The sequence below is a fragment of the Myotis myotis genome, unplaced genomic scaffold (genome assembly GCF_014108235.1).
Source record: "Myotis myotis isolate mMyoMyo1 unplaced genomic scaffold, mMyoMyo1.p scaffold_m19_p_7, whole genome shotgun sequence".
Classification (NCBI taxonomy): domain Eukaryota; kingdom Metazoa; phylum Chordata; class Mammalia; order Chiroptera; family Vespertilionidae; genus Myotis; species Myotis myotis.
Window position 1 is genome coordinate 18369870 of NW_023416379.1, and position 27778 is coordinate 18397647.

The 27778-nt window shown below is 35.3% G+C and overlaps 1 protein-coding gene across 1 annotated transcript in view; it reads right to left on the reverse strand.

Moving 5' to 3' along the window:
• THEMIS (thymocyte selection associated) overlaps nucleotides 1–27778 on the reverse strand; it is a 130475-nt gene that overhangs the window by 80407 nt on the left and 22290 nt on the right. Inside the window, exons 2-3 of the mRNA XM_036317922.1 lie at nucleotides 20593–20748; nucleotides 2051–2509 (exon numbers count right to left, since the gene is read on the reverse strand). Coding sequence (XP_036173815.1) covers nucleotides 2051–2509; nucleotides 20593–20748 — 615 coding nt within the window. The remainder of the gene's footprint in view (nucleotides 1–2050; nucleotides 2510–20592; nucleotides 20749–27778) is intronic.

Sequence of the window (27778 nt, forward strand, 5' to 3'; positions counted from 1 at the left end):
GCGAGTTTGAATCTTCAATATAAGAAAGAATGTGAAACAAGAGCACAATTGATCTTCAAAACAGTCTACACTTTATATTTAGAAGAAAAATGCCTACAACAACAAACATTTTAAGAACTGGGCATTCTGTGTTGGATGCCCTTCCTCCATTGCCAGGAAATATTCTGCAGTCAGTACACATGCAAAGCAGTCTCATGGAACATCTGTCCTGAAATTGTAATACAATAGGAACTAATGTTTAAAATAATCCCCATGAAATTAAGGATTCAAAATAATTAAAGTCAAGATTCCATTCCATGTCATTAAAGAATGGAAATTGGACCATAACATTTTGGAAGGATTTTGTTTCAACCAAAGGATTTCTTCTGGGGTCTTTGTTAGCAGGAAACCATATCTAAGCCCATTTAAACGATTCTGTTTAAATCCCCTGCTCTTCTGTCAATGTTTATATTTAACAAACTGCACCACCATCCAGCCAATAGATCAATCCAGAGGCCAGACTTCTTATGGCTCAAGTTGACTTTTACCCCCTTCCAATAGTTTTCCATATTCTACTCGTTGTATTTCTTAAATGCCTGTCAAAACAACTACTTCTCTCTGTCTGTTACTTTTGAAATTTCTATTGTACTAATCCCCAACACTGCCACAAACCTAATGGCTTCACTGCACTCTGCTGATCCTGCTCCTCCAGGCTGAAAACCTTCAACTGTGAAATGCTAACCCATTAGCATATATTTCAAAACCCTCCATGATTCATTCCACTCTGTCTTGCATGATTTACTAGTTGTCTCAACCTGCCTTCTTCCTCTCTTTCTTTACACCTGGTGCACTATAGCTCCATTCACTTGCTTACCTGCTTTGCCAGAAGCTGCTTGCTAACACTTCCTCCAAAGTTATTCCCTCTTTGTTAGCCTATGTGTTCTTCAGGTCTTTTTTAATGTCATTTCCTCAGAGAAATCTTTATTGATCCCTAATATAAATTCATGAAATGTAAACATCTTGTTCAGATGCCTAGGTTCTTGGTTGGCCTTCAGTTGCAGCCATGTGATAGGAGATACCAATGGTTTTAGAAAATGAACAAATTTCAAAATGAAAAAAGTTTATCTATTATTTAAGAATATTGAGGAAAACTCTATTATTAATTTTGACTGTACATTTTGGGTTAACTATCAAAACACCAGAGTGAGAACTAAAATTTTTTGCAACCTCATATTAAAAAATAATCGTGCTGTGGCCTCAATCTTTTTAATCACTATTTGAGTGGAATTCCTTATCTGTACCTTTGTTTCAAATGAATTAATCAATTTTTGGTTAAATATTTATGTATAACAAAATTTAGCATGTAGTTTCAAAACCTACCCAAACTTTCACATCAACTTTTTCATAATTGTATAAGTGGGCAGCAAAATTAATAGGAGAAGAGATATATAGAATTGGAGAGAGGGGTACATGTTGACTAAATACTTTTACATACTACTTTATGTTCTCAAGTATATTATACAAAGTACCTGACTAGAAGTTAATTTTATTCTCAAAACTACTCCAAGAGGCAGGCAAAGGGATATCATCATCCTTTTTACATAGACTGTTTGTTTGTTTGTTTGTTTGTTTTTCAATGGCTCACCCAAAGCCACCATCTATTAAATCATGAATTCTGACTTAGAATTCAGGACTTTGGACTGCAAGTTCAAAACTTTCCCTATGTATCTAATCCTGAAAATTCAAGATATTAATTTCTTTAGGGTAACAATGCTCTCTCCAGCTATTCCTATTTTCAAATGCAAACAATTCCCTGAAGATTACATATTAAAGCACACCTATCTGTAAATTAACTTATCACATCATTTCCCTTGTCGCAGGGACGTGCAGCTAGTAAGGAAGATTTATTACCAGTGATGGCAGCTGACGTAAAGGTTCTCACAAAAATAGGAGTAAGGGACACATTCAGGAACAGACGGGACAGAGTACCATTCTTCACTCCAAAGCCCTTCCCTTTCCCAAACCCCACAATGCTCCTGCTCATGGAGCATCATTTTCAGTGGATACTTACATTTCATCACACCTTGAATTTCATAAACAGGCTTGAGTATCAGAGCACCATAAAAGCCTTCAGGGAATGGATTCGGTAAGTCCCACTTATTTGAAAAATCTGTAAGTTTCACAGTTCGTGTCCTGTTCCTTGGAATCTTCCATTCAACGATCTCCTTTAGAGTATAAATACGTTCATCTTCACACTCGTAGAATTCTCCTTCTTGTGACAAAGGCAAAGTAAACGAGTGGTTTTGATGGTTTTTTACCACACCACAGTTCACCACTATTTCTTCATTGATTTCTTCAACTGAGTTGAGCATGATTTTCTCACCTTGCTTGATGACAAGATTCTCTAGTTCCATATCCTTCTGATGAAAGAAGCAAGGATGCCCTAGTCTACTTGATCCAATATGGATGGTCCTTATAATTTCATCCATAGTAAGGTATGGAGTTTTATCCGCCACAATCTTAAAAAGACCTAAGAACAGAATTGTGTGAATTAAAGAGAGTTCTTACAATGGAAGTTCTCTATGAAAATCACAGCAACAACGTTATAAAACAAGTATAATGTAGCTTTTAAAAGTATCTTTTTTAAAGATTAGATCTACTTCTTTAAATCCTGAATTCTTTTAGGAAAAATTTTAATGTATTGTGTGTAGATTACTGAATCACCAGACCCAGGCAACATAAATGGAGACAAGAAAAAAATACCATGAGAGAGAAAAGGCCCTGTCCTTGGAAATGGAAAATCTGGATGAGATACTGATTGTGTGATACTGAACAAAGCATTTAATCTCTCAAGATCACATTTTTTAAAATGAGAGGATTGGATTAGATCAATTTTCCCATAACTATAATCTCCAGACACACCAGAATTAAGAGATTCTATAAGGAAACTCGTATGGTAAATTAATAATTACAAAAGCAATATACCTAGAACTAGATACTGATGATGGCTGTACAACATTGTGATTGTACTTAAAGACAGTGAAGTTTACACTTTAAAATGGTCAAATTTTTTCCAATGTAAAGACTGGCATGGTTTAGAGCCCGGGAATATGTACGGGAGCAGTTTGAAATGCATAACTTGTGGTGGAGAAAAATGTGCATGAAGAGAAGAAAAAGTGTTGGCAGTCAGGTGGTGATGATAAAAATAAGGGTGAAAACTCAAGAGTCCAGTTATTTTTACAGTTGATCTTTGCTCAGAAAAATAAATTTTTGGTTAATTGTAGATATAAACTTCCGGGAAAAGTGTGGGTGATGTAATCTTCGTGGGAATGAGTAAGGTAGCATGTACGATCTGTCCTGAAAACTTTTAGAAATTGAATAGTATTCATTCACTGCTGGTGTACTTGAAGATTGTAAGGCAAAGAAACATTTACTTTGAAGGAACTTCTTATTTTATTATGTCTTGTGTCAGGAAAAATCTAATAAAATAGTATTCTTGAATTCTCCACAGTAAATGAATTTGTGTGTGTGTGTGTGTGTGTGTGTGTGTGTGTGTACGCACATGAGAACATGTGCATGCCCGCAACATTTAATCTCACTTGTCTGTGTGTGAAGATTTATTTCTAAGAGTCCACAATCATTATCAGGGTGTAGAAATTTCAGCAGTTTTTATGAAATATGTTTTGAAAAAATAGCTACCTAGAATCTCATAAATACTAGAGACACACTGTTGTTTTTTCTATCCTAGGTTTATTGATGACATAAGTCATAGAAAATGAATTTAGCATCTTCTTTCTTGGGGAATTGGGTTCACCTAAGGTAATAACAGACCTAAAACGTTATGAAGTAGAAAAAGCCTGAAACCCTAAGGCCTACCATTATTTCAAGTTAATCACACACTTCAGAGCTGTCTTGTTGGATGTCTCTATTGCAAAAAGAAAAAAAAAATCCATCTATATATCTGTGTGTTTTCCCATAGAAAATGATTGAGTACCCAGTTTAGCATACTAAGTGGCAGAGCACACAAAATTTTTGATTAACTTATTTCTTCATATACTATTATAGCCAATCCAAAAGTCCCTCCTTATATATAGTCACTTAATACCATATAAATTAGAGCGAGCTATAAATATACATAAAGGAAATTCTATTTCACGGTAAACTAAAGCACCATAGGCCTGATCAGGTTTACATTAGACCAATACTTACTCCATCTTTTTCACAAAGAATATAGTAGCTTTCACTGGGGAAAAAAATGATTTGTTATTCTTTCAAATGAAAAAAACAACAACCACATTTTAGGAGATGCATGATCATGAGAGCGATTACAAAATAAGCCGATGTGTAACTTTATAAAATAAGTTAAAAAACAGAAAATAGATTTCTGTTTCCAAATTTGTCTCCTATTAAAATGTATATTATTATTTTTAAATTATAATAAATTGTTCACAAACAGCATGTCACAAAAGAAACAAGAAACTGCAATAAATTGATCTGTTGAAAATTAGTCAATATTTAATTTAGTTTGCAAGATCTTGACTCTGAATCTTAGGTTTTCAGAGAGTTTATATTTTTAAGTAATTCTTAATGATCTGCAATCATTGTTATTTATAGTCATAGTAACAAATGAAATTTGTTCAGACATTTACTTTTGGAGGATTTTTTTTTCCTTTACATCATTTATCCTCACCATAATCATTTAAGGACAGTGAAACTATTATTATTATTACTGAGTGATATGAAAGTAGTCATGATTTTCATAGTCATGGCTCTAGAATCTCAAATAAGAATTTTATTCTCTTGCCACCACACTAGGCCTCCTCATCACACAACTTACTTGTAAAGACATTGTTACTGAAAACATGTTTATTCCAGTTCACAAAATATACATACACATCTCTAGAGCTGGCTCTTCCTTCGCCTGGGTCAGCCTTTGCAGACCCTTCAATATGAGAAGAGCAAGAATAATTTCCTGGCTCACTGTGCAGAATTTGTGCTCTTCAGATGTTTTTTATACTTTTTTCTCTTTCTGTCTCATCAATTCATTTCCAAATAGGGAGTGATTTTAAAAATTAAATTTTCTAACTATATATCACAATGTTATCTAATATACATATCATGAGATCATTGTGAATTTAGAACCCTTTTACTCGTCTAATCTTTAGCTTGATTTCCCAGTTCCAACCAAATATATTTCTTCCATCTCTAAAACTGCCATAGAGTGAACTTCACCCAGTAATTCTCATCTTTCTCTCATATCATTAACATTAGAATTATTACAATATTAGCATCTTAAAATATGCTAGAAATTCACATTTAAGACAAAATATAATTTTCAAAATAACAATATGAGGTAGCTACAGATAAAACACAAACATTTCACAGACAAGCATGAATGTTTGAAGAGAGGCCATACATTTTCCATCATCACATGGATCATTAGAGACTGCCATGCTCTTGTGTCTCTACAACTCAAGGGCTTAATCACAGAGTTACACATTTCACCCTCTGACTATTATCTGAAATCATGCTTTGTTTATCTAACCTCTTATTAGTTAACAGGAATGGTCCAAGGTGGGTGTCTACCCGGCTTGTGGGTGCAGAAAGACTGAGAACTTTTAAAACTAACAACATAAGAAAGTGAGCTTCACTGATGTTAAAGATATTGATGGGCATTACCTGTTCACATGCCAGATGGCCACATGCTGGAAGGGGTAAGTGAGGCCTCTGAGGAGGCCTGGGGGCTATTCAAGGTGAAGGGGTTGACTGCTGCACACACCAGTTCGAGTGGTTTCAGTGTGCTGCAGTTACCTGCCATATTTAAGTGGGTTTCTATAATGTATTATCATAGTTTTAAAATAAAGCAACCCTCACAAAATGAATAACTGCCTTTAAACACTTCCTGGAAGAAAGCCATGTATTGAAATTAAAACTAATATAACCACAAGAATAACAAAAAATGGCAGAGTTGACATTTCAACTCCCACTCAAGCTTTTTTTCAGCCATATTGTGTGATAAAAAAATGGCGCTCTAGTCTAATAAAAAACTAAAGTAGCTGAAACTTCTTTAACACAATTTATCAAACTATGGATTTCTATCCATTCTCACTATAAAGAAACTTGAGATACAGGTAAAGGTATGTCAAGTACACACAAGTGTTAAATTAATACACATATATTTGAGATGCATGCTTGAAAATTTCAAATGTACTGAGCTATGTGAAGAAGATTTGGAGATAAGTCAGACTGCTACAAATTTCTGGTCATGTGTTTGTCTCTGTGCCAATAAAGCAAAGTATGTCTCAGTTATTTTGTGAGTGTGTGCGTCCACCTCTTAAAATGTTTGTTCTGCAATTGAATTTCTAAGCAGCCTGTTGTTTTATACTTGCCTGTATAAATTTCTCATTTCACATGCTTCTTTTGGCTTTTTTATCATTTGTTTTGTTGCCAAGACAATTCTTAGGTTAGCATAACCTACAAAATCTTCAAGACTACCCCAAATCCACTATTTTCACTAGAAGTTCTAGCTCAAGCATGTCTATTCAACTTCAGATGGAAATGGGCTACATGAAATAACCTACCAAAGCAAAAACCTCAAAACCTTGAGTGAAGTATATATAATACTATCTAGTAACATTTTATATAATAATGTTATTACACATTATATAATAAATAATAATGTTTAAACTGTGAGAAAATTCTCCAGATTTTACAGAGTCAATTTTAGGATTATTGAACATCATCAACCAATGAGTGATTCCAATGGTCTCCACAAAAGAGTCTCCAACAGCAGAAAGAAGGAATATGAAGTAAGTCAAAGTTCATGATAAGAAAATTTTGCATAGGAATTTAATTGAGAAATTGGGAACGGGAAAAAAGACATAGCAAAGATGTGACCATTGTTTTTTTAAATGTTAGATGAGAAAAAATAAGGCTGTAGAATTTCTATGCTTAAATGTCTTTAAATTTATAATGGAATAGGAATTGTCTATAATAGCTACTAAGAGTTTTTAATACTTCTTTTACCCGAAGGTAAAAAGAATAATCATAAAACCTACCATTTTATTTTTAACTCTGTGTCAATTATTGCATTACAAAAAGACCTCTTTTCTCAAATAACACTTAAACTCCTTGAAAGGAGTGATGCTGCAATATCTAACACATTTGGGATGTTTAACAAATACATTACCCTAATAATGTTAGGTCTTGAAACCAAATGATATAACTTGGTATCTCTGCCTAAATCTCTAGCTTACTTATAAAGTTGTCATCTATAATTGTTCACGTTAAAGCTTTCTCCTGCCCAGCAGGGAGAATGAGTAATAAGCCTAGGATGAGGAGAGATAATGTGAGAAATTCCTCTTCCCATAAACCTTGGCAGGAGCACAGCTCCCTGGACTCCTTCGTTCCGCAGAGCGCTGCCCTTGGGTTATGGAAAGACACATAGAGGCATCAGGCCTGGAAAGAAACCTGACAGACTTCAGTCACCCCAAATCTCTCAGGAGGCTTTGTTAGGAGGATCTTCAAAATACTATAGATTTTCTACTCTTGGCCCTGGTGACTTTGGGCAATAGAATTTACAAGGCCAGCGATACACAACCATCCCAACATGAAGGTCAAGGGGTAAAAAGTATGAGTGTTGATTCAGACAGCCTGGGTTTAATTCTGGCCTCAGCCCTTTCCTCTGTGTAAACTTGAGAACTTAAACTCTCAGGGCTACAATTTCCTTTTCTATGAAATGAAAAAAAAATCTGCATCAAAACATTAATGTGATGATTAAATGAGTTAATAAATGCAACATGCATAGAAAATACTTAATATATAACATGTACCAAAAAGAGCAAAAAAAAAAAAAAAAAGGTTATTTATTCTCTCTCTTTTTTTTTTTTATTCTGGAATTCTGAGTCAGAGTTTAATACTTGTAAGGTGAAAGAGTACAAACTAGAAAATCCAGCCTGGACCAAATTAGATGAGACCAACTTTATAGAATCCACAATTCGTCATCTGACACAGATTGAGCAAAAAAATCCCAGCAATATCTTCCACAGATTTTGCCAAAGTGTTTGAACATGGAAGTGAGTCTCAGGTGACCTCTTTTAGGTGGACTGCCTTTGGGGAAATAGTTCCAGGTTGCTTTGAAGAGTTTGCCTGACCCCATGCTTTGAGAAATTGCTTAGAATTTAACCACCATAATTTTATGCCCATAATGAGCAGATTATAGGGAGATGTAAGAACTTTTAAAATGCAAATATTGTGCTGCTTGTAGTTATTCACAAGGTATGCATTATACACAGCTGCTAAAGTTCCCTTGAACAAAGTAACAGCAAAATACCAAGGCATTTTTGAAAATGTGTTTTATTCATGGCTCTGAAAGGTAGTTGAAGCCAATTCAGGGAGGAGTATACCCTCCCTCTATTTTAATGATCATAATTTTGCTAATGGAATGTTAGTGGAAAGAGTTCAGAAGCCATGTGGCGCTGATTGCGTTGTTCGGTATTGATGTTGCCTGCAAATTACATGTACCTAAGTAGCCACCTGTTTATGCTTATGATTATGTAAAGCCCCATATGTTTCCCTCTCTACACAGGGGAGGTAAATATTGAAAAAATTATTCTGGTGTGAAGGGTGAGAACAGCAGCAATTCTTCTATAACTGTCACATATGCTGCAGTGTTTCCTTTAATGTTGTGCTTTGTCTGACAGAGTTGCTGATTTTTACTATGCATTGTTCAAAAAAACCTGTTACCCATGGTTATACAAAACAATTAAAAGTCAGTTTACATAAAATTAGAATTAGGAAGAGATACAATTTTTCAACGTAGCCGTATTTAAATGAATATCAGAGCCTAGGATTTAAATAGATTTTGATTTGCATGATGAAGAAAACTCAACTTTTTTCCCCCTAAATTCACCAGCAAATAAAAAGGGACATTTTCTTCCTAAAGATATACCCTTTTGATTCCATATTCGTAGGCAGGCAACAACAACAACAACAAAAATAACTAACTTGAATAACATGAATTTGAAAATCCCACCTATATAGTGGGCAGCTCTTTCACTGGCTGGGCCTCCCCCCTGCTGGCTGGATTTGGTCTGGAAAGCAGGTTGCTGCACTCCATAGAGCCATGACCTGGTCAGCAAGTGCTCCTGAGCCGTTTTGAGATGATGAGTCTGCTTAGTGCACTGGGAGATGTGGCACAGCAGCACCTGTGCAACTGCCTCAGCCGACTCAGGGACTGGCCAGACAGTAGGCTGCAGGTGAGACCAGAGAACTTGCTATTGCCTATTATTTTAGGTACTGAGGATAAATGAATGGGAATTTTATATGGTTTGTATCTGATCAAAAGGAGTTTAAATATCAACTGTCTAGTAGCCTAGATATGACGCTTCAGGACTTTCCAATAATTTGCAAAAAGAAACAGAATATGATAGAAAAAGATGAAAACGTATCACACCACCAAAAACTAATAAGCCAATGCTCCCCAAAGCCAGAATTTACTTTTATAATCAGGAAGACGGAGCTGAAATGAGAACATTAGAGGCCTAGCAATCCTGGGTCCTATGAAACAAAGGGGTGCCTCCAAATTTTCCATAGTATAATATGAAGAACAAAAATAAAATGAATTAAAGTTACTGAATACTTTTTATAGGCCAAAGTTTGTACTAAGCACTTAATGATCACCTCATTTCACTTATTTAATTCTTGAAAGAATTTTATAAGATAAAAAGTATTTCAGTTTTCCCAACTTTACAGATAGGGAAATTAATAAACTGATGCACTAAAATAGATCAAGGAGGTCACCCAAGTCTTTTTAAATTTTGGTATACTTTTTTTTTTTTCAGTCTTGACATATACATACATTTATATCAATACAAATGTTCTAACAACATTAAAAGTATACCAAATGCATTTATTTCAAATCCTGTTTTACTTAATATTGACCTATCATTAAACCTCATGTTTTAAAATATTTTTCACAAATTTGATTTTTGATGGCTACATATTATGTTGTAAGGCATATATCATAAATTATCATTTTCCTTATTATCTGGCACTTACACTGACTTCTATTTTGCTAGTATAAATAATACTAAGATGGTTGTTTCTTTAGAGTTTATTGTAATAAGTGGAACCACTGCGTTAAAGGCCTTTTCTCAGCTGACTGCTGGTTCCAGGAAGACAGGGATCAAAATATAATTCCTGCCATCAATTGTTCTCTCTGCACAGGCACAAAAGAAGAATTTGCCAAATGACTGGCAGATGGCTTTTGAAATACATCAAATTTATTTTTAGAAAAGTTGTAAAATTCTATATTCCCTTTGGTTAGGTTTGAGAGTGACCTCTTAGCAATACCTTTCTCAATTTTTTTATTAGAGTTGTAAAAGCTTAGCTAGTAAATACCTGGGAACGCTGTCATTATTGTTTTAATTTATATTGAGTCCAGACTAATTTCTGTGTGGTTACAAGCCCTCTGAATTGATTCTGACTTTTATTCATTTCTCAGTTAGTGTTGCCCTAGACCAGTGGTCGGCAAACTCATTAGTCAACAGGGCCAAATATCAACAGTACAACGATTGAAATTTCTTTTGAGAGCCAATTTTTTTAAAGGTAAACTATATAGGTAGGTACATTGTTATTAACTTAATTAGGGTACTCCTAAGGCTTAGGAAGAGCCACACTCAAGGGGCCAAAGAGCCGCATGTGGCTCGCGAGCCGCAGTTTGCCAACTAAGGCCCTAGACCATTTGATTGTTTTGTTTTATATTTTAGTGAGTTCTAGTATTTTAAAAATTGTGTCATTTTGCTGTTGAACCTTTCTTCCTGTTTTTATTTTTCAGATGTATAGAAATTTCCATTTTATATAATTGAATATATTGATTCTGTATAGTTTAAAATGTAACTTCTTAATCTGCTTCAAATTTCCTTTGTGATTCCTGGTATAAGTTTGATGATCCAATTTCATCTATTGCTTTCCCAAATGATTAACTACAGTACATTAATTTACTAAATAATCTTTCCTTTAACCCCAGATGTGTAGTACAGGCTTCATCAAGTAGAAAATAATAATTGACACTAAGAACTGGTTCAGAGCTATAAACAAAGGCTTAAGTTCAGGGACATTAGCGTCAAATTCAAAGCATTGCTCTAATGCAGGGGTGGGCAAACTTTTTGACTCGAGGGCCACAATGGGTTCTTAAACTGGACCGGAGGGCTGGAACAAAAGCATGGATGGAGTGTTTGTGTGAACTAATATAAATTCAAAGTAAACATCATTACATAAAAGGGTACGGTCTTTTTTTTTTTTTTTAGTTTTATTCATTTCCAACGGGCTGGATCCAGCCCACGGGCCGTAGTTTGCCCATGGCTGTTCTAATGCTTCTTTAACAACTAGTAACACTATTATTAATTTATTGATTCAGCTTTTGATTTTCAGTAACATTTAGTATAATTTATTCTAACTTTGTAATAGGTTTTAATATTGGCAGGAAAAGTAATTTCTTATTGTTCTGTTTTTTAAGTATTTGCTTGAATATTTTCACTTGTTTATTCTCCCGCATGAATTTTAGACTTACTTTCTTAAGAGCCAACACAATAATAATTATGATTATAATATGTGAATTAGGGTTATCATTATGTTTGTCTTATAAATTAATTTATGTATAATTGATATATACAATATTCATTTTTTTTGATTCAAGCACTTAATAAACTGATGCACTAAAATACATCAATATGTTTTTTTTTGTTTTTTAATCCTCACCTGAGGATATGTTTTTATTGACTTTAGAGAGAAAGAGGAAGGAAGGAAGGAAGGAAGGGGGAGAGAGAGGGAGAGAGAGAGAGAGAGAGAGAGAGAAACAGCAATGTAAGAGAGAGAAACATTGATAGATTTTCTCCCATATGAGTCTGGACTAGGGATCAAACCCCCAACCTAGGTATGTGCCCTGACCAGGAATCAAACCTGCAACCTTTTTGGTACACAGGAGGATGCTCTAACCAACTGAGCTATCTGGCCAGGGCTGTTTTGGCTTATCTATGTACTAGTAGCTCTGTGCACGACTCTGTGAGCGAGTAGCTCGCTGCCGCTTGCCTCAGCTGGCCACCCCGCCCACTGCTGCTGGCAGCTCTCCACTGCTGGTAGCTCGCTGCCCTGCCCTCCTGTAGCTCTCTACCACTTGTAGATCGGTCGTGATGTTATGGCAACCTGGATAATTTGCATATTCCTCTATTATTATATTAGATATAAAAAGCCAGTGACCAGAATGCCATAACGACCAGAACTACTAGTCACTATGATGCCCACTGTGGCCAGTGAACCAGCCTGATCAGGGGGTAGGGTTGGCCAGCCAACCTCTCGTGACCCCTCCCCCCAGCCGGCCCACCTTATTGGCCTCTTCCATCCTGATCGAGGGCAGGGCAGCCGGCCAATCACCTGCGGCCCCTTCCCCTAGCCAGCCCAGCCCTGATTGGGCCTGATGGGGCAGGCCAGCTGGTCAACCTCCCGCCAACTCCTCTTCTGGACAGGCCCGGGCCCAATCTGCCCTGATTGGGGCCAGGCTGGTCAGACCCCACCCGTGCACAAATTCATGTATTGGGCCTCTAGTTTTTAATAATAAGCTTTTATAATATTTTTAAGTAAACAAGAAAAGGAGTTAAAGTTTTATAATATTTCTTATACTATATATAAAGATATTAAGCATAGTTGTTTTGTGCTTTCCATTGCTATTTTAAAATGTCTTACTCGTATATTCTAAATGGAAAGCATGACTATATATATTTTTATATATAAATATATGTTTATGTTCATATTTTATGTATATACTCGCTATGTATTTACTTATATGTTTTTCATATATTTTTATCCTGTCCTCTTACAAAACTAACTTATTAATTCTAACAAATTTAAAATTTTGTTTCATTTGCTTCCATTGGTTTTACTGGATGATCTTACTTCAAATAATGATTATCACCTCATTTCTAAAAGTCTTCAAATTTATTTGTTACTGGCCATATTTATTGACTCAAAATTATGGAGTGCTGTTAGAAAAGAGTGAAAATAAAGATCCATACAAGAACAATGTTTATTTTGTCTGACTCACTGGGCCTTTGCTCTTGCTGCCTATACCCGACCCCAGAGCCCTGCCCATAGTGTGACCTCCTGCCACGCTGTGTCAGACCTGCCATTTTCTACGATTCCCAAGGTTTTTAAATTCATGTTGCCTATGAAACTGAGACAAGATTCCTAAAAATAATTTGAATGTTATACTTTAAACAGCTGAATTTTATGCTATGCAAATTACATCTCAATAAAGCTGCTAAATTTATTTTTTAAATTGGAGAGAGGAGGGATAAACAGTAAGTAATAGCTTCAAAAAAGCAGTTAGGTCAGCCCCCTCATTAGTTATTGATGGGAATGTGAATTGGCAGAGTGCTTATGGAATGTGAGTTGGCAATATGCGTTAAAAGCCTTAAAATCATTTTTACTTCTGGAGTTATAATGTTATATACATGGGATTATTATAATAATGAGATACACTAAACTTCAGTTAAAAGCTGCTCATTATAGTATAAACTGCATAAAGGATCATTTCAGAACGGACTTAATAAATTATGATACATACATATGAGGGACTATTATGTAGAAAATAAAAATAGCTTTTGAAGGATTTTTAATAATATAGGCAAATCCTCAGAAATAAGCTTGTTCCCCATTATATTATATCTATTTGTGCATGGGTGTGCCATGTACTAGAAAACAATAGAAGAAACTGTAACAAATATTAATGCTAGCTAGCTTTGGTGATGAGATTATAGGGAGCTTTAACTTACTTCTCTGCATTTGCTTCCATTTTCTAATTTTCTACAAGATTGTGTGTTATTTGTAAAGTTGAGAAAAATCAATACATCTTATAACTTTAAAAAATTGTGTTTCGTATGTCCACACTAAAACCTGCATGTGTATAGCAGCTTTATTCATAATTGCCAAAATTTAGAAGCAACCAAGAAGTCCTTCAATATGTGGATAAATAAAATATGGTAATCCAGACAATGGAATATTATTCAGCGCTATAAAGAAATGAGATATCAAGTCATTGAAAAACATGTGGAACCTTCAATTCACATTAGCAAAGAAAAGATGCCAATCAGAAAGGCTACTTACTTTTTGATTCAATTATATTTTGGAAAACACAAAACTATGGAAACCATAAAAAAATCAGTGGTTACCAGGGATTGTGGAGCAAGAAGGATGACCAGGTACAGCACAGAGGATTTTTAGGACACTGAAAATACTCTGTGTGATTCTATCAGCCATGGGCAAACTATGGTCCGCGGGCCGGATCCGGCCCATTTGAAATGAATAAAACTATTGAAATAAAAGACCGTACCCTTTTATGTAATGATGTTTACTTTGAATTTATATTAGTTCACACATACACTCCATCCATGCTTTTGTTCCGGCCCTCCGGTCCAGTTTAAGAACCCATTGTGGCCCTCGAGTCAAAAAGTTTGCCCACCCCTGTATATATGGTAGATACATGTCATTATACATTTGTCTAAACCTATAGACCATACAACACCAAGAGTAACCAATGTAAACCATGAACCTAGGTTATGATGCATCAATGCAGGTTCATCAGGTGGAACAAAGTGTACCACTCCGGTGTGGGATATGATAATGGCCGAGGCTATGCATTTGTAGGGGTAAAGGGTATATGGGAGACCTCTGTACTTCTCACTCAATTTTACTGTGAAACTAAAACAGCTCTTAAAAAATAAAGTCTATTAAAAAAGGATTTTGTTCCCACAGCAGAATCTCTAAATCATTAATATATAATTGTGTATAAATATAGTAATGTATTTTACCAATGTCCATTTAAAAGAATCAAGAAGCTAAAGATCTGAGTAGACAAGTTTGTAAGGAGAGTCTGGTTCCACCATGGTGATACTGTTGAGGTATCACCATAACAAACTTTAGAGGAGTTGTGTACGTAGGAAAGGGGGCTGGTAAGAGCAAAATGTGATTAGATTTTTAGAAGATGTATATAAAATATTAATACTTTGAAAACTTATAGAATAGTTCCAGGTGTGGAAAAGCCAATTTTAAGATGATCTTTTTGACATAATTTTGGTATGAGGTTAAAATGTACATAGGTGAGTGAAAAGAACACTTTAACCTAGCCCTGCAAAGTCTATTTGTCGTCCTGATATTATTCATTTTAGTTATCCAAAGAACAAGGACTTAGAGAAACAAGCTGATCATGTACCAAAGAGCAGAAGGAAAAATAGGCCAAAAAAATGGAAATGAAAATTAGTGTAAAAGCCTGAACTTTTTGTGCACTTAGATTGCTTCACAGTTTTTGGAATAGTATATCCAAAATATCCCTTTTTGTCTAGGAAAATATATTGTATAATAGACATAGCTGAATTTATTTTGCTTAAGTGAGCACAGTGGGAAGAAATACCTTACGAGAAGTTGACCCAGAAAATTTGGAAGAACAGCCCATTATTCCTTAAATAGCAAATTATCCAAAAGGCAGGGAACCTATTTAGGGTCTCTTTGAATCATGTCTTTATGACATCCAGATGGAAAAAATAGAAGCAAATTCTGCCTTTTATCTTGCTTCTTTTAACAAAAGTCATTCAAAACACAGGAGCTGAAAAGGTTATGCACTATAAAGCTACTAAATATATTTTAAATATAGTTTTGCAAAACAATTTTGCTAACAGGTAATTTCTAAAAGGAATTTATAAGCTGATATTTTAGTCAGCTTCTAAAAAATTAGATGCAATCATAAAATGGCTAATCCTAAAAAATTTAGTCATGTCAGTGGTAGATAAAACATACAAAGAATGACCATTGAATGCAATATTATGTTTTCTATCAATTAAGTATATAGCTTCCTAATTAAAACAACAGGGAGATTTATCTTGAAAAATGTTTATGTATTAGGCATTTTGATACCCAGGCACAAAGAAGCAGGTTTCATTAATTCTAGTCAAACAATTTCTTGAAAAAATAATTCTATTAATCTAATTTTGTGTATCTAAACATATCCTAAACATAGAAAAGGCACAGTAAAAATACAGTTTAAAGACAAAAATAAATGGCACACCTGTAAAGGGCATTTACCATGAATGGAGCTCACAGGACTGAAAGTTGCTCGGGGGCGACTCAGTGAGTGATGAGTGAATGTGAAGGCCTAGGATATTACTGTACATTACTGTAGACTTTATAAACACTGTACACTTAGGCTATGTTAAATTTATTAAAACATTTTTCTTCGATAATAAACAGCCTTACCTTACTGTAACTTTTTGTTATTTTATAATCCTTTTAATTTTTTAACTCTTAGACTCTTGTATAGTAACACTTAGCATAAAACACAACACATTGCATAGCTGACAAAAATATTTTTCTTTATAGCCTTAGTCTATAAGCTTTTCTATTTAATTTTTTATTTACTTTTTAAACTTTTTTGTTAAAAACTAAGGGACAAACACACACGCTAGCCTTGGCCTATACAGGGTCAAGATCATCAATATCCTTGTCTTCCTCACCCACATCGTGTCCCACTGGAAGGTCTTCAGGGGCAATACCATGCCTGCAGCTGTCATCTCCTATCATAGTGCTTTCTCTGGAACACTTCGAACAGTGTCTGGCGCATTATCAAGATTCTCATTTGAGCCCTAACCGGTTTGTCTCAGTGGATAGAGCGTTGGCCTGCGGACTTAAGGGTCCCAGGTTCGATTCCGGTCAAGGGCATGTACCTTGGTTGCAGGCACATCCCCAGTAGGGAGTGTGCAGGAGGCAGCTGATCAATGTTTCTCTCTCATTGATGTTTCTAACTCTCTATCCCTCTCCCTCTCTGTAAAAAATCAATAAAATATATATTTTTTAAAAAGATTCTCATTTGAGTGTATCACAAGGGAAAAGTAGAGTGTAGGATAGTAAAGAATGGTTCATCTCTAAAGCTCTATCATATTTCTTTTTTCTAAATTTGTTGTTGTTAATCCTCACTTGAGAATATTTTTCCACTGATTTTTTTAGAGAGGGTGAAAGGGAGGGGGAGAGACACACGGAGAGAAACATTGATGTGAGAGAGACACATTGATTGAGTGCCTCCTGCACCCACTCTGACCAGGGCATCTAGACACAGACCTTACACACTTCACAAAAGTTAACTCAAAATGGATTAAAGGGTCACTCCATTAAGAACAAATAACTATTACAAAACACATATCGACCTTATATCAAAGCCTCCAAATACATGAAACTAGAGCTGCAGTTTTGAAAAGAAATATTAATAATTCAATTATAATAGTTTGAAACTTCAAAACTTCACTTTCTATAATGGGTAGATCTTGATAGAGATTTTACAAAAAAAAAGTCAGAAGACTTGACAATACTATATACCAACAGACACCTGTAGAATACTCCACCCAGCAATAGCAGAATCCACATTCTTCTTACATGCACATGGGATATTCTTTAGGCTAGTTCATATGTTAGGCCATAAAACAAATCTCAATAAATTTACAAGAACTGAAATTAAATAAAGTGTGTCTTCTGACCACAATAGAATGAAATTAACAATCAGTAAAAAATAAATTTATGGAAAATTCCCAACTAAAAAAGGGTATTTAAAAATATATTAAACTTTTTGAGTTTATAATCTAACTGGAAGTTGAAATTGAAACTTTTGAGTAGAATATAAATAAAGACATTTCTCTATTGAAATTTATAAAAAATATTAGTGTCCTTGGTTTTTACCTAGTGCTGATATAGATGAATTATTTCTATATCGGGGATCCTTTTCATCATTACCTAGAAGGATAATTTGTTTTGAGAGAGGTAAAAACAATTTCCTGATCATCACCAATCACTTAATCCTGATCTTTACAATAAAACTAGCTTTGTACATACATTTTTAAATCATTGCTCAATTGATGTAAGATGATTATGTTTACTGAAAGCTCAATGGGATATTCTAAGCAGCAATTCCCCAAGTTAAATTATAAGCTATGTGTTTTAACTACTATAATAAGAAATGTTCCTTCTACCAGAAGATTCTAGTAATTTTGACTTACTAAATATTGATTATATACATCTTCTAAACACTGTGGGGATTACAGCAATAATTGAGATTCAGATTCCTTCCCCAGCAACCTTATGATCTATTAAGCAGATGGTGCTTATAAGACAAGTACACAAATAACTTCAATTATATACAAAACGTTGTAAATGCAATGATTAAGGCATGAAAGCCTATAGTGATTTAAAAGGAGAGTTGACACATCAATTAGAGTACTTAGGAAAAGCTTCTTCTAAAGCAGTGGTTCTCAACCTTCTGGCCCTTTAAATACAGTTCCTCATGTTGTGACCCAACCATAAAATTATTTTCGTTGCTACTTCATTACTGTAATGTTGCTATTGTTATGAATTATAATGTAAATATCTGATATGCAGGACGGTCTTAGGCGACCCCTGTGAAAGGGTCGTTCGACCGCCAAAGGGGTCGCGACCCACAGGTTGAGAACCGCTCTTCTAAAGCAATGGTTCTCAAACCTGGCTGCTCATTTTCACCACTCTGGGAGCTTTAGAAAACCTTGATGACCAGGCTTTATCCCAGTCCAAATAAATCAGAACATCTCAGGCAAGTGGCCTGAGCATCAACACTTTTTAAAGTTCCCTTGGCAATTCCAATGTGCAGCCAAGTTTGAGAATCATTGATATGAAGGATGGGCTGAGGAAGGAATAATTAGAATCATTCTGTGAGAAAGATTTCAATTGAAAGGGTTGGAATACTGGAGCTCTTAGAAGAATCCTCTCCTCATACAGTTAACTCATTTTTATTCAAACCTCAGCTCAAGTATAACATTCTTGAAAAAGCTTTGCCTGACTCCACTGATGATAACAATGTAAATAATTGTAATAAAAGCTAACATTTTTATAGCCCTTGCTAAGTGATAAGCACCATTCTAAGCACTTTAAATATATTTCAATACTTAACCCTCCTAACAACACTAAAAGATAGGTAGCAGGATTATTATCAGTTTACATAAGGAGGCTACATAACTTGGCAAGGTTACACAACTAACAATGGCAGAGCTGAGATTCAAATATAATGACTCACAAATCCATGTTCTGAAACATGACCAACTGGTGTTAAATGTTACTTATCAAGACTCTCATAAAATCTATACATACCTCCATTATACCATGAATCACATTAAACTGTAAATTTTTATTAGAGTTTTTTCTTCCACTCATCATTCATTCAATATACAATTATTGAGCACATTCTCTGTGCCAGAAAATGTGCTTGTTACTAGAAAGACAAAGTCCCTTATGTAATATTTTATCTGTGAAGCAATTTTATTTTAGAGCTGAGGTCAGCAAACTATGATTCACAGGCCAAATTCTGCTGACCATCTGTTTATATAGACATTTTTTTGTTGAACCATGCTCATTGTTTGGTATTTAGAGCTTCTTTTATGTTACAACATCAAAATGTAGTAGTTGTGATGGGGACCATCTGGTAGCAAAGTCTAAAATTTACTATCTGGCCCTTTTTAGAAAAGGTTTGACAACCCTTGGTCTAAAGCAGTGGTTCTCAACCTTGGCTGCACATTAGAATCACCTGGGAATCTTTTTAAAATCCTGATTTCTGGGCCTCATCCTCCATAAATTCTGTTTCTTTGTTACTAATGTTGTGGCCCCACCCCATAACAAAGAAACAGAATTTCCGAAGGATGAGGCCCAGAAATCAGGATTTTAAAAAGATTCCCAGGTGATTCTAATGTGCAGCCAAGGTTGAGAACCACTGGTCCAGAGAATACAAGAGAGAAAATCATCAATACTTTAAAAATAAGGTGAATGCTCTGGTGCTCAATATACTAAGAGAACACAAAAGAGGTTTTTCTAGCTTAGATTAGATGGTCAGAAAAAATCTTCCAGAAGACATGATATTTGGAGTAATTTTGTAAGGCTGAGTAGAATTAACTTGACAAAGGAAAGCAGCTAGACTTGCCAGTAAGATCAGCAGGGGAGTTTAGCAGTGATCCAGAGAGCTAGAATAATGGCAATGGGAATAAAGAGGGTTAATGTGTTTAATGTACAGCAGTGGGCAAAAGTAGGTTTATAGTTATTCATATGCAAATAATATAATAATAAATAATAATACAAGAATAAACCCTATGTTTCACATACTCACAATTATAGACCTACTCGTGCCCACCCCTGCATATTTATAGTGTTCTACATGACTTATGAAAATATATCTTTGAATCTTTATTTTAACTATGTAATATAGCCAGTGTTGCTTGTAGTTGAAAATCACTAAATATTTATTAACAGAAAATATTTAGTCCTAAGTAAAGGATGTTTATTTAAAAGGGTAAGAAAATATTTGCCTTATATTAGTCCTTAAAATCATTGAACTATAAGAATTATGATTCTAAAAAAAAAAAAAAAAGAATTATGATTCTTTCACCCACTGCCCTAGAGTGAATAAAAAACACTACCACTTTTTCATTGTTTGCAATTGTATAGATGTATATATCTATTAGCAGTGCAGCTTTACAAATGAGAAATGGTTGCAATATACTGTACCTGGAAAATTCATAGGCAATTCAAATGGTTGTGATTCACCACCTTCACTGTGCTCACAAATTTCAGCTATGATCTTCTTAATTTTGAGGCCAGTAATTTTAATCACCTCTCCTGTTGACAAACAGCATTCATTTCCAAACATTTCATAAACAGAACCTGAAAAAAAAGAGTAAAAGAAGCTCTTAAAAAAGAATTAAGTCTTGAAGAACAGGTAGGAGTCAAAAGCCTTATATTACGTGTTTTTATTCAGTTCCTCTCTTAGCTACCTACTAAAAGGGACTTTAATCAAGCCTGGCAAAATGTATAGCATGTACCAGGAAAAATATTAGATTTTCACTTTATTCACTGGGCAAGGTAGAAAGAATCTTATTTTTGTTATTGTAAATTGAATTTATGGTTTCCTCAGCACCTTTAGCTCATCGTTTCAAGGTCAAACTACAAACATGTCTTTCTCTATTGGGATTTATGATCTGTTTCTGCAGGGTCACAGAATTAAGCTTATCTGAGTCAACAAGGATCTAAGTAAGTACTGCAAAAAAGGTTGTAATAAGATCCAAAGACAGAGTATCTGCACACCGAGGCTTTATAGCAAGAGCATCATTTCTATTTCTTAGACCTGGTTCTCTTCATCATCAGGAATATAAGACTTATGCCCATTTTTGTCTCTTGATTTTTGACAAGCAGACCAGTCCAGATAAGCTGGAAAGCTTCATTTTAGTTCAGGATTTCAGTCTCCTTCCTAACAAACTTTTTATCATAGTCTAGAGGCCCGGTGCACAAAATTCATGCACCCGGTTTGGGGGGGGGGTCTCTCAGCCTGGCCTGCACCCTCTCGCAGCCTGGGAGCCCTTGAGGGATGTCCGACTGATGGCTTAGGACAGTGATGGCAAACCTTTTGAGCTCGGCATGTCAGAATTTTGAAAAACGCTAACTTAACTCTGGTGCCATGTCTCATATAGAAATTTTTTGATATTTGCAACCATAGTAAAACAAAGACATATTTTTGATATTTATTTTATATATTTAAATGCCATTTAACAAAGAAAAATCAACCAAAAAAATGAGTTCGCGTGTCACCTCTGACACGCGTGTCATAGGTTCGCCATCACTGGCATAGGATGTCCCATGGAGCAGGCCTAAGCCATCAGTCAGACATCCTTAGAGCTGCCAAGGAAGCTAGAGAGGCTCCAGCCACCTCCGCTGTGCTCGCCAGCCATGAGCCTAGCTTCTGGCTGAGCAGCGCTCCCCTTGGGGTCAGCCCCTACATTGAGCATCTGCACCCTGGTGGTCAGTGCACGTCATAGTGACTGGTCATTCCTCCATTCATCAACTTGCATATTACCCTTTTATTATATAGGACTAGTGGCACGGTGCATGAAATTCATGCACGGGAGGGGTGTCCCTCAGCCTGGCCTGCACCCTCTCCAATCTGGGACTTTTCAGGGGATAGGGATTGGGCCTAAACCAGCAGTCAGACATCCCTCTCACTATCCGGGACTGCTGGCTCCTAACCACTCACCTGCCTGCCTGCCTGATAGCCCCTAACTCCTCTGCTGCCAGCCCCAACTGCTCCCCTCTTCCAGCCTGATCACCTCTAACTGCCTCCCCGCCAGCCTGCTCGCCCCCAACTGCCCTCCCCTGCCAGCCTGATCACTCCTAACCACCTCTGCCTCGGACCCGCCACCATGGCTTTGTCTGGAAGGATATCCAGAAGGTCTCCTGGTCTAATTAGCATAGATGCTAAAGCTAAGCTTTCCACTCATTTATTTTCCTTTTATATCTCCTAATGGAAGAAGAACATGCAGTCAAATGACCAGAAGATGAGCATCAGAAAACAGAAGAGAAAAAAAAATTATGAATAATCTATCCCTACTAAAAAGAGAACAACACAAAAACTACAACTCTGGGATATTATCGATTTATAGTTAAACAGTAAACAAACTAAAGGTTGATGTAAATAAACATTAACAAACTGTAAGGCTGAAAACATATAATTTTTTCCTTACCTCTCATATGATTTATTTCATTTTTATCACACTAAAATGTGAACAGTATAAACACAGCATTTTAGGTTTGTTTTTGTCTTCTTAATTTTTTTCTATTGAAACCCCTTCTCTAGAATCTTGCCTGCTATATAGCAGGCACCTAAAACATTTTTATAGCACTAACAGTTACAATAAGAAATAAGACTGACATGCAATCTAGCTTTAAACAACTCTGCGATTGTATCAGAATCGCAATAGAAATCAGAGCAACACTCAAATTAAAATAATTTATGAAGGTTTTAATAAAGGGGCAATTTACACAGAGGCACAGTCAGTTCTAGGCAACACAAGAAATAAAAATCCTGATCTCACTGTTCTCCCTCCATTTGATCCTCTGCCAGGTCACCTCACTGGCCAAATTCAATCAGAAGGCGGAGGACAAGGGAGGGGCTGATGCCCACACAGAAGTCACCTCCCAAGTAGAAAGTGAAAATGAAAATCCAGCACACCAAACTTACTGTTCATTATGTACTGAGAACTATTTTTGCAAGCATGCTAGTGTATCTGATCCTCAAGTTTAGTATATATTTCCCTAACTTCTCTATTTTTATACTCCTCCCTTAACTACATGTTCATACTTTTCATTAACTCCAATTCATAGTATCAGCCATCACAAATCCTTTGTAGAACAATATGGGATATTAAAAGTAATGATAAATCCACAGTGACATATCCCTCCAATGAATTCAGAATAGTTAATTTCTATGATCCTCATTTGGCAATTTACCACATACTAACATTTTACATCTTCAGTATTATCTCATCCTGTACTTAACTTTTTATGACTTTAGGTTTTATTACTCCCAATTCAATCTTAAGCTTTATGAAAGAAAATATTGCATTATATTATTACATAACTATAACACATCAACTTTCCTTCTTCATTTATTCAACTTATTTCATTAAAACCTACTACGCATCGGGCATTGTGATTGACAATGGGCATCTAAGATAAAACGCATAATCTCTCTCCCCCACAGAAGCACTGTTTTGAAGGGAACAAATAAGCAGATATTGCAACAGATTATTAGACAGATATAATTTAGGAAATTCAGGGCATTGTGGGAGGATATTGGAGATATTTAATTAAGAAATTACATGGGAAAGAGATTAGGGAAGGATTCCTGGAGGAGATAACAGCTGAGCTGTTTTAAAGAAAGCCTCACAAGATATCAGGACAGGCAGAGGAAATAGTATTTGAAAGGGCACTGAGATATGATACATTCTGGAAATTTCAAGTAGCTAGTTACGTCTCAAATATAAAAAATGGGAAGTGGTAAGAAAGAAGACTAGAGAAGTAGAGAGAGTCTAGAACATGCAGCATCTTTATGAAATAATCAATAAACAAAAAGGCCAATAAAAACCTGAAGCAATCTCAAATAAAAGTATCTACATTTTCAGTTATCAGGGTCTAGGAACTAATGTCAATTTAATGAGCAGTCATATGTATCTAGATGCTTGCTCTCCAAAATCTAGTCTATGGCACCACATGGGAACTTAGAATCTTGGCCAGACCCCAAGCCTGCTCAATCAGAACCTGCATTTTTAACAAGACCCTCAGATGATTCATAAGCACATTAACATTTGGAAAGTATATAACTGAAGTAGTCTCTGTTCTGAGATTGTTGGAGAACTAACCAGGGAAGGAAGAACATGTCCTGTAGAGGAAGCATTCAGTGCCATTAAGGTGAAGGACGTTAAAAATGGAAACAAGGAAAATATTTTAAGTAGGAAAGTGATATGGTAAGACTTTTCCTTGTCACATAAAATAGAACATAATGTGCCCTAGCTGGTTTGGCTCTGTGGATAGAATGTCAGCCTGCGGACAGGGTCCCAGGTTTGATTCTAGTCAAGGGCACATGCCCAGGTTGCGGGTTTGATCCCCAGCAGGGGGCATGCAAAAGGCAGCCGATCAATGATTCTCTTTCATCTTTGATGTTTCTAGTGCCCTCCATTGCTCTCTGAAATCAATAAAAATATATTTTTAAAAATAAAATAGGATCTAATGTAACCTATTTAATTTTACCTGAAGTCTTTTGGTCTTAAATTTCAATGCAATGAATGTCTAATTGTGGATCTAATGTATATCAAACTGACTGATTTGGAATGTCATCCTTTTCAAAGACTCCATGGGAATTCAAAATTAAAAGATGAATTCATGTGAGATTACATAACAATTCATAGGAAATAGAAGCCAGAGAATCCTGTGAGGAGAAAATTCTAAGAGTTTTATCAACACACAACATACAAAAAACTTCTGACTTGTTAGGTCTCTTTCCAAGCATGACTCCCCTTTAGAAAAAAAAAAATCACTTCTTTCAGTCATAAAAAAAAATAGAAGCTCATGAAAATACTAATCTTTAATATTTATCTTTGATTCTTTGCAATTTCTAATTTTCCCAACTCTAGAAAGTTATGTTCATAATAGGTGACAAGAACATACCTGAAACTTAAAGGGGATCTTGTACCATATCTTAAAATATAGTCTCTTAAAATATATTATTTCTCAGTAAAAATATAAAATGGTTAACTTTAAAAGTAGCCAACTTTCATAATCTCAGGAAAAGCACACGTAACATGTATAAATGCCTGTTAAAAATTTGCTGAGATGTGTGTCTGAACTAAGTGTTTGTATATATATAGACATAGATATTAAAATTGTTTTTATTTCACTTTAAGAGGAAATGCACTTTGAATATGCAAATCTATTAAATCTTTACAGATGATTCTTTCCAAGTGAGAGCATATGTATTCTGGATAATGCCAAACATCAGAGAAAGCTGGAACAAAGCAGCCTGTTTTCAGTGATCAAACATCGCCCCTGAAAGCTGCCATGAAAGAGCCCTGTGCTTTTGAAATCACCTACTCTAACGCTACTTCGCTCAATAGAAATGACACGTTAATATCCTTTTATGAGCTCATCCCTTATTTGACAATTCATATAAGCAATACTGTAATCACATAAGAAGAGCCAAAACAATTGGTTCAATAGATTTTCTTCTATTTTCTCTATAAAGTTAAAACTGTATGGCAGTCAGGACAGAGGAAACACATCATTTAGAGGTTTGGTATTTTTTTTTTTACTCAAGATGCACCCATTTCCTAAACTCTCCACCTCTTCTTCAGCCATACCAGGCCACTTGTCTCTTTATTTCCTCATCAGTTTGTAAATGAATATCAATTGATCCAGAAGGTTCAGCTTATCATCAGTCCTAAAGATTCTGCGCATATTCCTAGTCAAAGCCTTCCTTGAGCCCCACACCTGAGTGAGAATTCCCTCTTCCATGCTTTAATAGAACTTTGCATGTATCTCCATTATAGATCCTATGTGATTATGATCACAGCCTGCTGGTAGGGCATTACTTTCTAACCACTGATAGTGTGTATATTTTAGATTTTATTATGAGTTCCTAGAAAAGCAAAATCTCTTAGCTATATTTATACTTGACCTCACTCACACTGTTAGTAACCCAGTTTTTGTTACTTAGTAGATTCTTAGTGAATGTTGAATTATATCTTAGCTTTACCATAAAATAACAGTAAATTGTTTTGAATATAGTAGTATAGTAGTCTTTCTACATCAGCAGTTTAAAGCACAGTCAACCCAAAGCTTTGGCATAGGTTATATCTTCATTTGGTATATTTAGTATCAAATGTACAAGCATATGTGCGAGTAGCTGGCCATGAATTATCTAGACAAGGAACATTAGGTATGTAATCCTACAATATGAATATCTACTTCAGTTTGTCACTTTGCAACTATGGTGACCATTTTTATACTGCTGGACTTGAGGGTGAAATGAAATGATGAAATGAAATAATCTGAAATAGTTTGGAGGACTTAAGAAATTACACCTGTAAAGTTTGCTGGCTATTGCATTATATTGTTTATAGCACCACATCATATTGGTGTTGCTAACAGAGTTGTATTTTTACTCCTCATAAATAGGTATGATTATTCTTTAGAAGGCAGGGAAAAATAGCAAACATGAAACAATAAGCTTTCAGCTTTATTAGAGGTAGATTCAACTACTTAGATATTGGATATAACTTACAGAGGTATATCTGAACATTAGTAGGAAATAATCTTTCAAGGTCATAGAGACTAGCTTACTCCACATCCAAAATATCAATATAAAGACGGCAAACAGTGGCATTAGATAGGAAGAAAAATGTCCACACTGAGAAGAACTAAGATAGAAACTCTCTTACCTCTAAGAATACAGAGTTCTTCTTGTAAGTTGGGGATTTAAGTGGTATCTGGAAAGTCAAGCTTAAAGACAAAAATGTGCTAGAGACTTCAGTGAATGCTGGTAAGTCTTGAACAGTCTGAGTATGGGGAAGCTGTGAAAGCCACAACGAGTTGAAAAGTCCGAGTTCGAGAGTGAATAAAGCAGATTGAAATAGTAGGGAGACCAGAAACTAGAAAATTCCTAATTTCACAAACACCCTGAAGCACATGCCATTTAAATGTTTTAATGGTCAACGAAGAAAGATTCAGTTTTACATACCAGCTAAAAACTTGATGTTTGCTTAATGGCAGAACCAATTTAATAGAGTAAACAAAACTTGTGTTAAGAGGGTTTGCAAGTTGGTATTATGATAGAAGTCAACATTGTGGCTTTGTGTTAATACTTATCAGAACAAGGGATGTGGGATATGTGAGTATGAAATGAATATCCCTCCTACACAGCTACGAAACATCTTATGATGGTGGAACAAATCAGTGGTTCTGCATCTCCTGACACTATTAATTAACCACATTTCACTAAAACTTTAACCGTTAAAATGCCATCATAAATAATAATTTCTTATATGAACAATGTTGCATTGGAAGTTTGGTTTATTGTTTTAGGAAGGACTTGGTTTTTATATACTTTATATAATTTTATACACTTTAATATACTTGCCTATGTTTTATATCCTTACTGTTAAATAAAGCTACTATAGGCCACTATTGCCATTTAAAATAGTAAACCTGGTAAGAAAGGAAAATATAAAAATCTTAGAAGAATCCACAGGCAGCAAAATATCATACATATGTTGTAGCAATATGTTTACTGATACAGCAGAAGGAACCATCAACAAAACAACAAAAAAGCCCACTGTATGGGAGAACATATTTGCCAATGTTATATCTG